The sequence below is a fragment of the Bison bison genome, unplaced genomic scaffold, assembly GCF_000754665.1.
Source record: "Bison bison bison isolate TAMUID 2011002044 unplaced genomic scaffold, Bison_UMD1.0 scf7180017864163, whole genome shotgun sequence".
NCBI lineage: Eukaryota > Metazoa > Chordata > Mammalia > Artiodactyla > Bovidae > Bison > Bison bison.
The window spans coordinates 964353-979940 of record NW_011494735.1 but is presented as its reverse complement, the minus strand read 5'-3'; the positions used below and the strand labels follow the sequence as shown (position 1 = coordinate 979940).

The following is a 15588-nucleotide window of genomic DNA, read 5'->3' as shown; positions in this document are numbered from 1 at the left end:
TGTGCTGTTGGAAAAGGGTGTTCACTATATATAATCAGTGTGTTCTCTTAACAAATCTCTATTAGTCTTTGTCCTGCTTCATTTTGTACTCCAAGGCAAAATTTGCCTGTTATTCCAGGTATCTCTTGATTTCCTACTTTTAAATTACAATCCCCTAAGATGAAAAGGACATATATTTTTGGTGTTAGTTCTAGAAGGTCTTGTAGGTCTTAATAGAACCCATCAACATCAGCTTCTTCGGCAACAGTGGTTGGGACAAGCATGTGTGCATGCTATGTTACTTCAGTCATGTCCAACTCTTTACAACCTCAGGGACTATAGCCTGCCAGGCTCCACTGTCCATGGGATTTTCCAGGCAAGAATACTGGAGTGGGTTGCCATTTTCTCCTCCAGGGGATCTTTTTGATCCAGGGATCAAATCCAAGTCTCTTATGTCTCTTGCATTGGCAGGCAGGTTTTTTACCACTAGCATCAACTTCAGCTTCTTTGGCATCAGTGGTTGGGACACAGACTTGGATTACTCTGAGGTTCAATGGTTTGCCTTGGAAAGAAACCACGATCATTCTGTTGTTTTTTAAGCCTGCACCCAAGTACTGCTTTTCAGACTCTTTTGTTGACTACGAGGGCGACTCCATTTCTTCTACAGGATTCTTGCCCACAGTAATAGATATAATGCTCATCTGAGTTAAATTCACCCATTCTCTTCCCTTTTAGTTCCCTGATTCCTAAGATTTTGATGTTCAATCTTGCCATCTCCTTCTGGACCATGTCCAATTCACCTTGATTCATGGACCTAACATTCCAAGTTCCTATGCAGTATTGTTCTTTATAGCATCAAACTTTACTTTCACCCTAGACACATTTACAACTGAGTGTTTCCACTTTGGCCCATCCTCTTCATTCTTTCTGGAGCTATTTGTAATTGTCCTCTGCTCTTCCCCAGTAGAATATTGGACACCTTCTGACCTGGTGGGCTCATCTTCTGGTGTCATATCTTTTTGCCTTTTCTTACTGTACATGGGGTACTCCAGGCAAGGTTACTGGAGTGGTTTGCCATCTCCTCCTCTAGTGGACCACATTTTCTAAGAACTGTTCACCATGAACCATCCAACTTGGGTGGCCCTGTACATTATGGCTCATACCTTCACTGAATCATGCAAGTCCCTTCCCCAGGATATGTGATCCATGAAGGGAAGGGTGGGTGAACGGGGGTGGGGGTGGGTTCTAAACAATAGACTTTCAGTATATAATCACGGAGGCTCAGATTAGCATGAAAACCCCTATTTCATCACTTAGAATCCAATCATAACCTATAAACTCATACAGACAATAAAGAAATTCTCTTGCTAAAAAGACACCTTTTCATTTTAGTAAAGATAAACCTGAAGTAGCTTCCCAAAGTTTTTTCCTAACTCAGTCACTTCTCAAGATTGTTTTCTTCGAGTTATGGTCTCTCTACATTTTACATGAACACCTCTGCCACATTTATAGTTTCAGCAGTCATAGTGCTGGTCTCAGTGGATCCTGAAATACTGTGGTCTGAACAGCAGATATGATAGAGTGGAAGGCACAGTGCGAGCACAACATTTGGGGGAGCAACTTTGACCCTACTTTGATTCTACTCTTGGATACAACCCATCCATGTAAAGAGACATTTTCAAGCATGACCCCTAGACTCCAGGATCTTTCTATAATTCTCTGTTGTTTATGTTTTTTCCATTAAACTAAAGGCCTTGTTGTGAGGACTTCCCACTGAGGATAGCTGGGAGATGTTTGGGTCTGAAGTGTAGGTGGGTGAAAGCTATAAAGCACTGAGGGACAAGCAGCAATACTGCTTAGGAAAGGACAGTTCCTCTTATCTTTTCCCAGAAACATTTCTAAGGCTTCTGGGGAATAAGACAGCCTTGCAGAGATATTTATAATAGCAAAAATATAACCATTTAGTTTTTCAATCATGAATGACAGCAAATCTAAAAACAAGAGTAGAAAATAAAAATGAAACTATATTCTCTTACCATAGTATGTAAGATACTCTGCTGTGTGTAAAAATGTCAATGACACCAGAACATTGAAAATCCAATTTATTCCAGATGAACATGCATTTCCTGTGCTTCTTGCCCAAAGGGGATATATTTCAGAATTCACAGTCCAAGGCATTGGTCCCATTCCTAAGAAGTATAAAATGAAGAATTTCAGTAAAGTAGCATGTAAGGAATTTAAAAGAGTAGCTTGTCTTCTCTAAATAGAGACAATTTAATTAAAATAACAATTACAACAACAGAGTCTTTGTTTACCCGGTGCGAAGAAAATAAGATATAAAATAAGGCCCAGAAGTGCAGTCCAGGAGTATGGAGTAGGGCAGAAATTGTAAGCCCAAAATACTTCTTCTGTTTTGAATTTGGTTTCATTTTCACACCTGAAAAGTAAGGCAAGATAAATATTAACTTAGGGTTTTAGGTTATAGTTGCAGAAATTCAATGTATTATCTAGAATGCATTTATAGTTCCTTAATTTCATTAAGGAAAAGAAACCAAGATATTTCTCTAAAAAATTTTTTTAAAGGAGGATTATATATGTAAGCTGACATGAAACTTTTTAGAGCTGAATATAATTCAAGAACAACACATTGTACATACAACTCAGTAACAAAAAAATAATCTGAATGAAAAATGGGCAGAGGATCATAAGAGACATTTTTCAAAAGAAGACAAACAGATGGTCAGTCAGTTTGTTAGTTTAGCCGCTCAGGTGTGTCCGACTTTTTGCAATCCCATGGCCTGCAGCATGCCAGGCTTCCCTGTCCATCACCAACTCCCGGAGCTTGTTCAAACTCATGTCTGAGTCGGTGATGCCATTCATCCATCTCATCCTGTCTTCCCCTTCTCCTCCTGCCTTCAATCTTTCCCAGTATCAGGGTCTTTTTAATGAGTCAGTTCTTTGCATCAGGTGGCCAAAGTATTGGAGTTTAAGCTTCAGCATCAGTCCTTCCAATGAATATTCAGGACTGGTTACCTTTAGGATGGACTGGTTGGATCTCCTTGCTGTCCAAGGGACTCTCAAGAGTCTTCTCCAACACCACAGTTCAAAAGCATCAATTCTTTGGTCCTCAACTTTCTTTATTGTCCAACTCACACATCCATACATGACTACTGGAAAAATCATAGCTTTGACTATATGGACCTTTGTCAGCAAAGTAATGTCTCTGCTTTTTAATATACTGTCTAGGTTGGTCATAACTTTTCTTCAAAGGAGTACATGTCTTTTAATTTCATGGCTGCAGTCACAATCTGCAGTGATTTTGGAGCCCAAGAAAATAAATTCTGTCACTGTTTCCATTGTTTCTCCATCTATTTGACATGAAGTGATGGGACTGAATGCCATGATCTTTGTTTTTTGAATATTTGAGTTTTAAGCCAGCTTTTTCACTCTCCTCTTTCACCTTCATCAAGAGGCTCTTCAGTTCTTCTTCACTTTCAGCCATAAGGGTGGTGTCATCTGCATATCTGAGATTATTGACATTTCTCTCTGCAATATGGATTCCAGCTTGTGCTTCATCCAGCCCAGAATTTCACATGATGTACTCTGAATATAAGTTAAACAAGCAAGGTGACACTATGCAGCCTTGACGTACTCCTTTCCCAATTTGGAACCAGCCCATTGTTCCATGTCTGGTTCAACTGTTGCTTCTTGACCTGCATACAGATTTCTCAGGAGGCAAGTCAGGTGGTCTAGTATTCCCATCTCTTTACCAATTTTCCACAGTTTGTTGTGATTCACACAAAGACTTTAGTGAAGTCAATGTTTTTTCTGGAATTCTCTCGCTTTTCCTATGATTCAACAGATGTTGGCAATCTGATCTCTGGTTCTTCTGCCTTTCCTAAATTCAGCTTGAACATCTGGAAGTTCACAGTTCACATGTTGCTGAAGCCTGGCTTGGAGAATTTTGAGCACTACTTTACTAGCGTGTGAGTTGAGCACAATTGTGCAGTAGTTTGAATAGTCTTTGGCATTGCCTTTCTTTGGGATTAGAATGAAAACTGACCTTTTCCAGTCCTGTGGCCACTGATGAGTTTTTCAAATTTGCTGGCATACTGAGTGCAGCACATTCACAGCATCATCTCTCAGGATTTGAAATAGCTCAGCTGGAATTCCATCACATCTACTAGCTTTGTTCATAGTGATGCTTCCTAAGGCCCACTTGACTTCACATTCCAGGATGTCTGACTCTATGTGATCACACCACCATGGTTATCTGGATCAATAAAATCATTTTTGTATAGTTCTTCTGTGCATTCTTGTCACCTCTTCTTAATATCTTCTGTTTCTATTATGTCTACTGTTTCTGTCCTTTATGTGCCCATCTTTGCATGAAATGTTCCCTTGGTATCTCTAATCTTCTTGAAGAGATCTCTAGTCTTTCCCATTCTATTGTTTTCCTCTATTTCTTTGATTGATCATTGAGGAAGGCTTTCTTATCTCTCCTTGCTATTCTTTGGAACTCTGTATTCAGATGGGTATATCTTTCCTTTTTCCTTTGTCTTCACTTCTCTTCTTTTCTCAGCTATTTGTAAGGCCTCCTCAGACAACCATTTTCCCTTTTTGAATTTCTTCTTCTTGGGGATAATTTTGATTATCACCTCCTGTACAGTGATATGAACCTCCATCCATAGTTCTTCAGGTACTGTATCAGATATAATCCCTTGAATCTATTTGTTACTCCCACTGTATAATCCTAAGGGATTTGATTTAGGTCATACCTGAATATTCTAGTGGTTTCCCCTACTTTCTTCAATTTAAATCTAAATTTTGCAATAAGGTGTTTATGATCTGAGCGACAATCAGCTCCTGGTCTTGTTTTTGCTGACTGTATAGAACTTCTCCATCTTTGGTTACAAAGAATATAATCAATCTGATTTCAGTATGGATGGTACACATGGGCAACAAGTTCATGAAAAGATGCCCAGCATCACTATTTATCTGAGATATGCGAATCAAAACCACAACGAGATACTGCCTCATATTTGGCAGAATAACTATCATCAATAAGACAAGAAATAAAAAGTGCTGGCAAGAGAGAACGCTTGTGCATTGTTGGTGTGTATATAAATTGGTGCAGCAGTATGGTAACAGTATCGAGATTCTTTAAAAACTTAAAAATGAAACTACCATACAATCCAGCAATTCTACTTCTGGGTATTTATCCAGAGTAAACAAAAACGCCAACTTGAAAAAAATATCTGCTCCATCCTGTTCACCTCAGCATTATCTTCAATAGCCAAGATTGTGGAAACAACCTAAGTGTTTGTCAATAGATGAATGGATAAAGAAAAATGTGGTGTGTGTGTACACACACATGCACATAGACACACACACATACATATAGTATATACATATATATGGTCAGTTCAGTTGCTCAGTTATGTCCAACTCTTTGCATTCCCGTGGGCTGCAGTATGCCAGGCTTTGCTGTCCATCACCAACTCCAAGAGCTTGTTCAAACTCATGTCCATCAAGTCGGTGATGCCATCCATCCATCTCATCCTCTGTCTTCCCCTTATTCTCCTGCCTTCAATCCTTCCCAGCATCAGGGGCTTTTTAATGAATCAGTTCTTCGTATCAGGTGGCCAAAGTATTGGAGTTTCAGCTTCAGCATCAGTCCTTCCAGTGAATATTCAGTGTTGATTTCCTTTAGGATTGACTAATTTGATCTCCTTGCTGTCCAAGGGACTCTCAAGAGTTTTCTCCAACACCACAGTTCAAAAGCATCAATTCTTTGGTCCTCCAAAGAATTTTTTGGAGAATCTTTCTTTATTGTCTAACTCACACATCCATACATGACTACTGGAAAAATCATAGCTTTGACTATATGGACCTTTGTGAGCAAAGTAATGTCTCTGCTTTTTAATATGCTGTCTAGGTTGGTCATAGCTTTTCTTCCAAAGAGGGAGCATCTTTTAATTTCATGGCTGCAGTCACCATCTGCAGCGATTTTGGACCCCAAGAAAATAAAGTCTGTTATTGTTTCCATTATCTGCCACGAAGTGATGCTCAGTCTTTCCATTCCACTCAAGACAACATGGATGGACCTTGAGAACATTACGCTTAGTGAAATAACCCAGAAAAAGACAAATACCATATGATCTCATTTGTATATGTAATCTTAAAAAAAAAAATAAGGAGCTCATGGATACAGAGAACAGATCGGTGGTCATCAGGAGTGGGAAATAGTGTGGAGTGAAATAGGCCAAAAGACACAGACTTCTGGTTATAAAATAAAAAGTCATGAGGAGGTAGTGTGTGGCATGGCTGTAGTTGTTGTTCAGTCATTAAGTCGTGTCTGACTCTGTAACTCCACGGATGGCAGCATGCCAGGCTTCCCCATCCTTCACTATCTCCCTGAGTTTCCTCAAACTCATGTCTATTCAGTCAGCGATGCCATCCAACCATCTCATCCTCTGTTGTCCCCTTCTCCTCTTGCCCTCAATCTTTCCCAGCATTAAGGTCTTTTCCAATGATTTGGTTCTTTGTATCAGGTGGCCAAAGTGCGGCATGGTAGCCATAGTTAATAATACTGTATTGCATAGAGTAGATCTTAAAAGTTCTTAAGAAAAAAATTATGAATATGGGTAGAGATGGATGTTATCTAGACTTATTGTGGTGATCACTTCCCAGTATACCTTAATGTTGAATCATTATATTGTACTCCTGAAACTAATATAATGTTATATATGTAAATTATACCTTAAAAAAGACCATTGTGTTTCATATCCATTTTAAATATCAGACATAATTTCTAGTTAGTCTTTGAGGGCTGCAGTAACATTTTAAAAAGCATTGAAAGTCAGTATGTTGTAAAGCTTTAGATTTTGAAGTAAGGGCAAAAATTCAAATTCTAGAACCAGAATATTTCATTTGTAAAATGGGGGAAAATGCCTTACTGGTAATTTTAAGGATTAGAAGGATCACCTGTAAAGGGGTGATAAGGTAGTATGGGCAGGGAGCAATGCTTATATCTTATTTAAAATAACTCTTTACCTTCCTGCTACACGTACTTGCTTCTCTAGCAGGCACTCTCTGCTGACTTTGCATCTGAAGACCTGAGCAACCTGAAAAACATTCTTCTACTGTTATTTCTTATGCTATTGTTCTATCTCCATCAACCTCTATCTTTGAACCTTGACATCTAAGCTCTGTCCTTATTGCTGTGTTTATGACCTCCATCATAACACCCTGTCTTGATGCCTGGTCAGTTATCTTCTCCACCCCTCTCATCCTCTGCCATATTCATTTACGTTTATTTCTGGCCCATCTGATACCTTAGCTTCATAGTTCCTTACTTAACCTTTGAAACTGTGGAAAGGGCATTATAAGTAGCTTGACTATTTTACTTCAGGGTCTCAAACGTACCTCATTCCTTTTGATGATAAGCATGTTATTTATTTCTAGTACCCAAACCACATCTTTAGACTCTCGATTCCTCTCAGTATTCAGTTACATCATTGTTCAACTCAGACCATGCCAATATCATCTTTACTGACGTCTAGAATCCATCTTTCAGTCTTCCATGCTTGCCTGTCATTCTCATAGTTTCAGTTCCAAACTCTGTGCAGGACCATTAACTTCCTTTAATAACCACTTTTCAGAAGTTGCATAAAATTATGAAACCATCCTGCTGACATCTATTAAAAGTTCATGCTATTTCTCCTCAGATGGGTTCCTAATAATGATGATGATGATTATTTACTGTCTTCTCTGTTGAATTTTCTGCTTATTTTAGAGTAAACATTGAATAAACTTTTGGTCAACTGTTGCCTCAATTAATTAAAATACTTCTTACTATCCTCTAGTCTTGAAATCTTTCCCACCTTTCCTGGGTTTGAAGAACTTGCCTCCATTTTCATAAAAATTGAAGACTTTTCACGTGAATTCCCTCAATTTTTCTCTGTTGGACCTTTACATTTATCTTATTTCAGGTTCTTCTCCTACTTTGAATGGTAACATGTCTCTTGCCTGTGCTAAGGACAGACCTTCCTATTAGTGGTTCTACATTTGCTTCTGTTTCCTCTACAGTATGTTCCGTCAGTAGTCAGTTCTCTTTATGCCATCTTTAGTTTCTTCCTACTTGAGCCTACCCTCTATTTACAACACACAAAAATTACTCCTATTAAAATCTTTCATCCCTTTCATATTACTACTACTAGCTCATCTGAAATTACAAAGTAGTTTACAGTAGTGAGGTCCTCATCCACAGACACTCCCCTGATTTTTACTCACGCCCTATTTTCTCTGAATTGTTCACCCCAAACTGATGGCCTCTTAATCCTCAACTATAATTACCTTGCCTTAATTCTGAGGCTCTTTGATTACCCTGTGGTAGTTGATATTGCTGAAAACCCTCCTGCCTTCTCTTTCCCCTTTACTTTTATATCAATATATCCATCTCAACTCTCTGATGTATTTGTCTTCATTGCCTTTTAAAATGCCTCTTCCTCCCCTCAGCCTCTAAATACAGATGTTCTCGCAGGTTCTGGTTTGGGGTTTATACCTTCTCCCTTAATCATTTCATCTAATTTTAGGGATTTTGATATCCACATAAATGCTCACTTACAGGGAACCTAGCCTTGACCTTTTCCTCAAGCTCCATTAATTGAATTTACATATGTGCTGAACATCCATGTCTAGATTTCCTGCCAAGACTACAGTGGAATGCATTATCTTCTATAGGAGGTAGAGTGAAGCTATTATGAGTTCATATCATAACTCTACCACTTATAAGCCAAGCTCATTCATTCAAACATTTATATAGTGAACACTTTTTTATGTGTCAGATATTGGAGATATGCTATGCTATGCTATGCTAAGTCACTTCAGTCATGTCCGACTCTGTGCGACCCCATAGACGGCAGCCCACCAGGCTCCCCCGTCCCTGGGATTCTCCAGGCAAGAACACTGGAGTGGGTTGCCATTTCCTTCTCCAATGCATGAAAGTGAAAAGTGAAAGTGAAGTCGCACAGTCATGTCCGACTCTTAGCGACCCCATGGATTGCAGCCAACAGGCTCCTCCATCCATGGGATTTTCCAAGCAAGAGTACTGGAGTGGGGTGCCATTGCCTTCTCCGATTAGAGATATAGTTATAAACAAAATAAAAACCCTTTGTATTTGTGGAAACTAGAGTTTAGTGAGTACAGGCACAGTCATGTTTTCTGATCTTTAAAACAGGAGAAAAGACTATTATCATAGGCTGTTGGCAACATTAAATGTGATGATGCATATTGAGTGCCAACCACACTACCTGGCATGTAGTAAATGCACAATACATATTATTTTAATAGTGCCTCTCATGACATTTCTCTGAGTTGAAACAGAGTTGAAATTAGTTAAAATCATGTTTTTCTTATTCATCTCTCTTTAAATTCTCTATACTTTTGAAAGTGAAAGTTGCTCAGTTGTGTCTGACTCTTTGCAACCCAATGGACTATATAGTCCACGGACTTCTCCAGGCCAGATACTGGAGTGGTAGCCTTTCCTTTCTCCAGAGTATCTTCCCAACTGAGGGATCAAACCCAGGTCTCCCGCATTGCAGGCAGATTTTTTTTACTAGTTGAGCCACCAGGGAAGCAAAAGTAAAGAAGGGTGGCTAAGAGAATGAACTCTGGGACTGACATCCTACTTTCAAAATCTATATGAGGACACTCAGATTTGAAGCTCATATGTATGTGATCTAGGCACTTAACTTCTAAAAGTCTGCATCCTCACCCGTGAAATAAGGATTTTCCTGGTAGCTGTGTCAGAGATATTTTGAGGCATGTGTGAGTTAATATATGCAATGAATTTTGCAAGAAATCATAATTATCTTTCCTAGACATAATTTTTTGAATTTGACTCTTCCTTTCTATTTTCATTCATATCAACTTAATTCAGACTCTGGAGTGTTTGTTTCACCAACTGTATCTGGCTGTGGCAGACCTTAGTATAGGGCCTTTATGAGTCTCTACCTGTGTATTTCCTGATGTTCATGCTTGTGGGTCATCCTCTCTCCTTAAGTGTGGGGGTGACCTTTGATTTGTTGGCTAAAAACCAACAGAATGTGGTAAAAGTGACAGGACATATGTGATTAAGATTATAGTGCTATTTAGCTGAAGTCTCTCATTTCCTTGTTGGCTCTGAAAAAGCAACATTTCAATGCCAGTATTGAAATGCTCATGGCAGGAGCTGAGAGAAATCTTTAGGAGCTGAGGATAGCCTTTGGTTAACAGCTGGCAAGAAACAAGAGTCATTAGTACAAAAGCTATAGAATTCTGCTAGCAAGAGCTAATCCTTTCCTAACTGAGCTGCAGATGAAACTACAGACCCAGCCAACATTGACTGTAACCTTGTGAGACCCTAAGCAGAAGACCTAGCTAAGCTATGCCTAGACTCCTGATCCATAGAAACTGATTATCATACATGTGGGTTGCTTAAAGCTGCTAACCTAATATTGTGGTAAGACTGTTTTTCAGCAATAGAAAACAAATAGAGTCTCAATTATTTTTCCCCGCTTCTCACATTACTTTCTTCAAAGTACTAATCCACCAAGCTGAGCTCTTTGGAGTATTGTTCATGCCACCTCACAGCTTAAAACACATCATCCTCCTTATTCCAAATGCCCATGAAATGCAGCCTGCAAAATTTGGCTGTAGCTTACCTTATCTTGTGAGGGCTTCCTTGGTGGCTCATTGGTAAAGAATCTGCCTGTGATGCAGACTAGGGATTGATTGCTGGATCAGGAAGATTCTCTGAAGAAGGGAATGGCTACCTACTCTAGTATTCTTGCCTGGGAAATCCCATGGGCAGAGGAGTCTGGTAGGCTACAGTCCCTTGGGTAGCAAGAGTCAGACATGACCTAGCAACTAAACCACCACCACCACCACCACCAAACCTTGAGGGATGAATGATTAGAAGAGGAGAGTATGACCTCAGGGAAGCTGGTGACTCCCTTCCCTTCATGTATTCTGTACTGTGTACACAATCCTTTTCTCCAGCTAAACTAGACTACTTATTTTCCGAACCTACCTTCCAGACTCAGCATCTTGTACTCATGCCATTTCTTCTAACGAAAGGCAAATTCTCACTCCTGATTTCTACTATCAGAATCTACCTAGCCCTCAAGGCTAGTACAGATGCCACCCATTCACCTGTCTGAAATATTCTTCCTCCTCTCAGTGCCTTTTCATTTTCCTCATCTATACCCACTGCAGTGTTCTTGCCTGGAGAATCCCAGGGGTGGGGGAGCCTGGTGGGCTGCCGTCTATGGGGTCGCACAGAGTCGGACATGACTGAAGCGACTTAGCAGCAGCATACTGTTATCACACAGTGCTTTGTATTATGCTATCTGAATGTACTCCCTCTTCTACCGTCCTGAGCTCTCATCCCAGGCAGCACAGCACAAAAGTTAAGTACACAGGGTCTAGCATCCGGCTGCACAGTTCAGTATCTCAGTTCTGCCACTTACCCACTGTTTACCTTTGGGAAAGTTACCTTGGTTTTATAATCTGTAAAATGTATCTGTGTGTGCTAAGTCACTCAGTCATGTCTGACTCTTTGTGACTCTATGGGCTACAGCCCACCAGGCTCTTCTGTCCATGGGATTCTCCAGGCAAAAAATACTGGAGAGGGTTGACATGCCCTCCTCCAGGGGATCTTCCCAACCCAGGGATCTAATCTGAGTCTTATGTCTCCTGCATTGGCAGGCAGGTTCTTTACAACTAGCATCATCTGGGAAGCCCATTTGTAAAGTAAGAGTCCTTAACAATAGACTTGTTACAAAGATTGATTGCTCAAATTAATTGACAAAGCAATTTATCTGTTTGCAAAAGAACAGTCATTTTTGTATTCCCCTCCCTTTAAAAAATCTCAACCACTAGTCTATACTGGAACTCTGTATAGAGAACAACGGTCATTGAATGATGAAGCCTTCACATTTGTTTAATGATGAGTAGTAAACAGCATTAGCAATCCCCTGTTCAGTAATCCTCCACTTTCACTTACCACCAGTCAAATAATATTTTGGCTTATGAAGATCTTAAAATGAGAGAATAGGATAGAAAGTGGGAGGGGGAGGGGAATGATGGGAGAAAGGGAAGGAGGAGAAGGAAAGGGAAAAGACAGATTGCTGAGGACAGAAATACAAATAATCAGATCACTAAAATTCACTGAAAAACTCTATTCACTATTTACAACTCATTATTATCAAAGTTCCTTGTATGATTGCTTGCTGAACAATGGAAAGCAGGATCTTTTCAGGTAGACTCTTGCTTGCTGTGATGTGGCTTTCAACCATCTGGACACACACATTTATACACATAAAAGGCTAACTCCTCTTCATTCTCATGCTGATTTTAGGAAAGCGCTGCGCTGCAGCATGGACCTGGCAGAGTTACTTACCCAGCAATACGCAGACAGCTAATGACTAAGAATGTGACATCATACATGACCTTCAAAATATAAACACTAGAAATTCCAACTAAAAAATAAAAGTGTATATTCCAAGTGTTATTGCAAAATACCCTCACGCTTTCCTGGCTTAGTGACTGCTGGTGGAAGAACACAATGCTCTGGGGAAAGAACAAAAGTACTTTGCCATAAGTGTGTGGGTTGGGATTAGAAAGAGTCATGCTCTCTGATGAGGCACCTTCTCATCACATCCTAGAGCAAAACCAGAAAATAATTGCAATAATAGTAGCTGAGAAGAGAGTGCTGCAGTGAACAAAGAAGAATCATATGCAAGCAAGCAAAATGGTCTCATTTTGGTGGAGTGAGAGAACTACTCTTTGCTAGCAGACTAGACTAAGACTTGATATGTAGATAAGAACAAAAAAGATTAGTTTCCTGTTCCAGCAGTGACGTCCACAGTGCTTCCCTTAATAATGCATCTAGAAATTAACAGCTTTCTTTGAAGGTAGAACAATTCTCGCTTGCCTACTCAACACCTACTCCAAAATCAGTTCATACGTAGAGCTATTTCTGCCTATTTTTTGGTGTTATTTCTCCATCACATCTCTAAACAGTTTTAAACCAAAGAAATAACCAAAGGAACTAAGTGGTGCAATTTGCTCTTGCCACAATTAGCCGTACATAACTTATTCCTTGCTTCCTACACAGTACATGCTTTTTGTATTGTTCCTTTATTCAGTATGATGAAATTATTTATGTGCTTCATGTTCATGCATGGGGGATGGAAGAAAATATGACTTGTTTTTATAGCACAAAACTTCAAATTTTATCTTTCCAATCTTAATCACTGAGAAATCTACAGAATTTTGCCACCTTCCCAGAAGAGTTTATGAAAGACTTAGGGTTTTGGATATTCTGTATGGCTCAGGAAATTCAAACAGGGGCTCTGTATCAACCTAGAGGAGTGGGATGGAGAGGGAGATGGGAGGGAGGTTCAAAAGGGAGGGGATATTTGTATACCTATGGCTGATTCATGTTGAGGTTTGACAGAGAGTAACAAAATTCTGTAAAGCAATTATCCTTTAATTAAAAGGAAATAAATTTTTTTTTAAAAGATGGGGTTTTGGAGAAAGGAAGGAATAGTTTACTACAATTTTGTGACACAGCTACCATTCTTCTACTGGCTTACTGCACAGGCTTCACTTGTCAATTCATTACTGTGAAGTGTTAGGGAAGCAAGATTTCATCTCCAATTCCTGACGCAGAACTGTGATTTCTTTAAAGAAGATCATTAAGCTATCACCTCAAAACCAAATGGATACTGCTAAGGGTTAAATCTCATAGTTCTTTATAGGAATTTATGGTCTGATTACACATGGTAATAGTCTAATGGTGGTGGTAGAGAGGTACCTAGAAAAGGACAGAGTACCTCCCCAGGAAAGGGCATTTTCACTTTTGTCTGGGAAGAAATAAACACAGTGTCAATCAATCAGAGGACTAGGATGATATAAATCTACAAGTACCCTTAGCCATGAGAAATTTTGATTTTGGAGCATCCAATCAGAAAAAATTACTTTAACAAACTTGAATCATTACTCCTCAGACAGTGTAACTTCTGTTTACTAGTATAATTCCTACATAATAGACTAACATGAAACAAACTTTTGCCAAGTCTGGCAATACAGCATTTAAACTGTAAAATGTGTCGAGTTCAACAATTTTAAAGAAAAGTATAGCTCCTGGCATGTAGTATGCAGACCATGGTGAACATCTTGGTCTTGGATTATTCTCTATAGTCAAGCCTTTCCCCCTATTTTCATGTTTCATATTTTTCTTACATAAAGGTAAGTTGAAAAAAAAATCATCTATTATCTTTTGTTAATTACCGTTGTTTTCTTTTAAAAATAAAACCTTTAGAATTATTGAGATGATTAAACACAGACATGGGTAAATTTCAAAAGCACTAGAAATTTAGAGCTAAAGCCATTTCTAAAAATGAATCAATAAAGTTTTATTTATATATAAATCACTGTACAGTTGTGAGAGCTGGACTATAAAGAATGAAGAACATCAAAAAATTGATGCCTTTGAACTGTGGTGCTGGAGAAGACTCCTGAAATTCCCTTGGACTGCTAGGAGATCAAAGCAGGCGATCTTAAGGGAGATCAACCCTGAATATTCACTGGAAGGACTGAAGCTAAAGCTGAAGCTCCAGTATTTAGATCATCTGATGCAAACAGACAACTCACTGGAAAAGTCCCTAATGCTAGGAAAGACTGAGGGCAGAAGGAGAAGAGGGTGTCAGAGGATGAGATGAGATGGATGGACAGCATCACCGATGGAATGAACATGAACTTGGGAGATGCTGAAGGACAGGGAGGCCTGTGTGCTGCAGCCCATGGGGTTGCAGGGAGTTGGACATGACTATGTGGCTGAATAACAACAACAACAATGAATCTAAGCCATATACCAGTATGTTGGCTACCTTATATGCCCTAATATGGGGAAAAGATGGATAGAATATGAGTGGGCAAACAAATGAAAATAATAGCAATACTTAAAGCTGATGAAGATTCAGTGATATTGGTATAGTCTTTAATTCTGGTAAGAGTTTAACTTGGTGTAACTTCCTTTTGGTTTCCCTGGTGGCTCAGATGGTAAAGCATCTGCCTACAATGTGGGAGACCTGGGTTCAATCCCTGGGTCAGGAAGATCTCCTGGAGAAGGAAATGGCACCCCACTCCAGTGTTCTTGCCTGGAAAATCCCATGGACAGAGGAGCCTGGTAGGCTACTGTCCATGGGGTCACAAAGAGTTTGACACAACAGAGCGACTTCACTTCACTTCAACTTCCTCTTGGAATGAATCTGGCAGTTTTACATAAGAATATTCAAGGCTGTAAATTGTCACCCTGTTTATTTAACTTATATGCAGAGTACATCATGAGAAACGCTGGACTGGAAGAAACACAAGCTAGAATCAAGATTGCCAGGAGAAATATCAATCACCTCAGATATGCAGATGACACCACCCTTATGGCAGAAAGTGAAGAGGAACTCAAAAGCCTCTTGATGAAAGTGAAAGTGGAGAGTGAAAAAGTTGGCTTAAAGCTCAACATTCAGAAAACGAAGATCATGGCATCCGGTCCCATCACCT

The 15588-nt window shown here is 39.4% G+C and overlaps 1 protein-coding gene across 1 annotated transcript in view; it reads right to left on the bottom strand.

Annotated features, from left to right (window-relative positions):
- SLC2A13 (solute carrier family 2 (facilitated glucose transporter), member 13) overlaps positions 1 to 15588 on the bottom strand; it is a gene marked incomplete at its 5' end in the record, with an annotated part of 532905 nt that overhangs the window by 12393 nt on the left and 504924 nt on the right. The window contains 2 exons of the mRNA XM_010841619.1: positions 2016 to 2168; positions 2295 to 2416. Coding sequence (XP_010839921.1) covers positions 2016 to 2168; positions 2295 to 2416 — 275 coding nt within the window. The remainder of the gene's footprint in view (positions 1 to 2015; positions 2169 to 2294; positions 2417 to 15588) is intronic.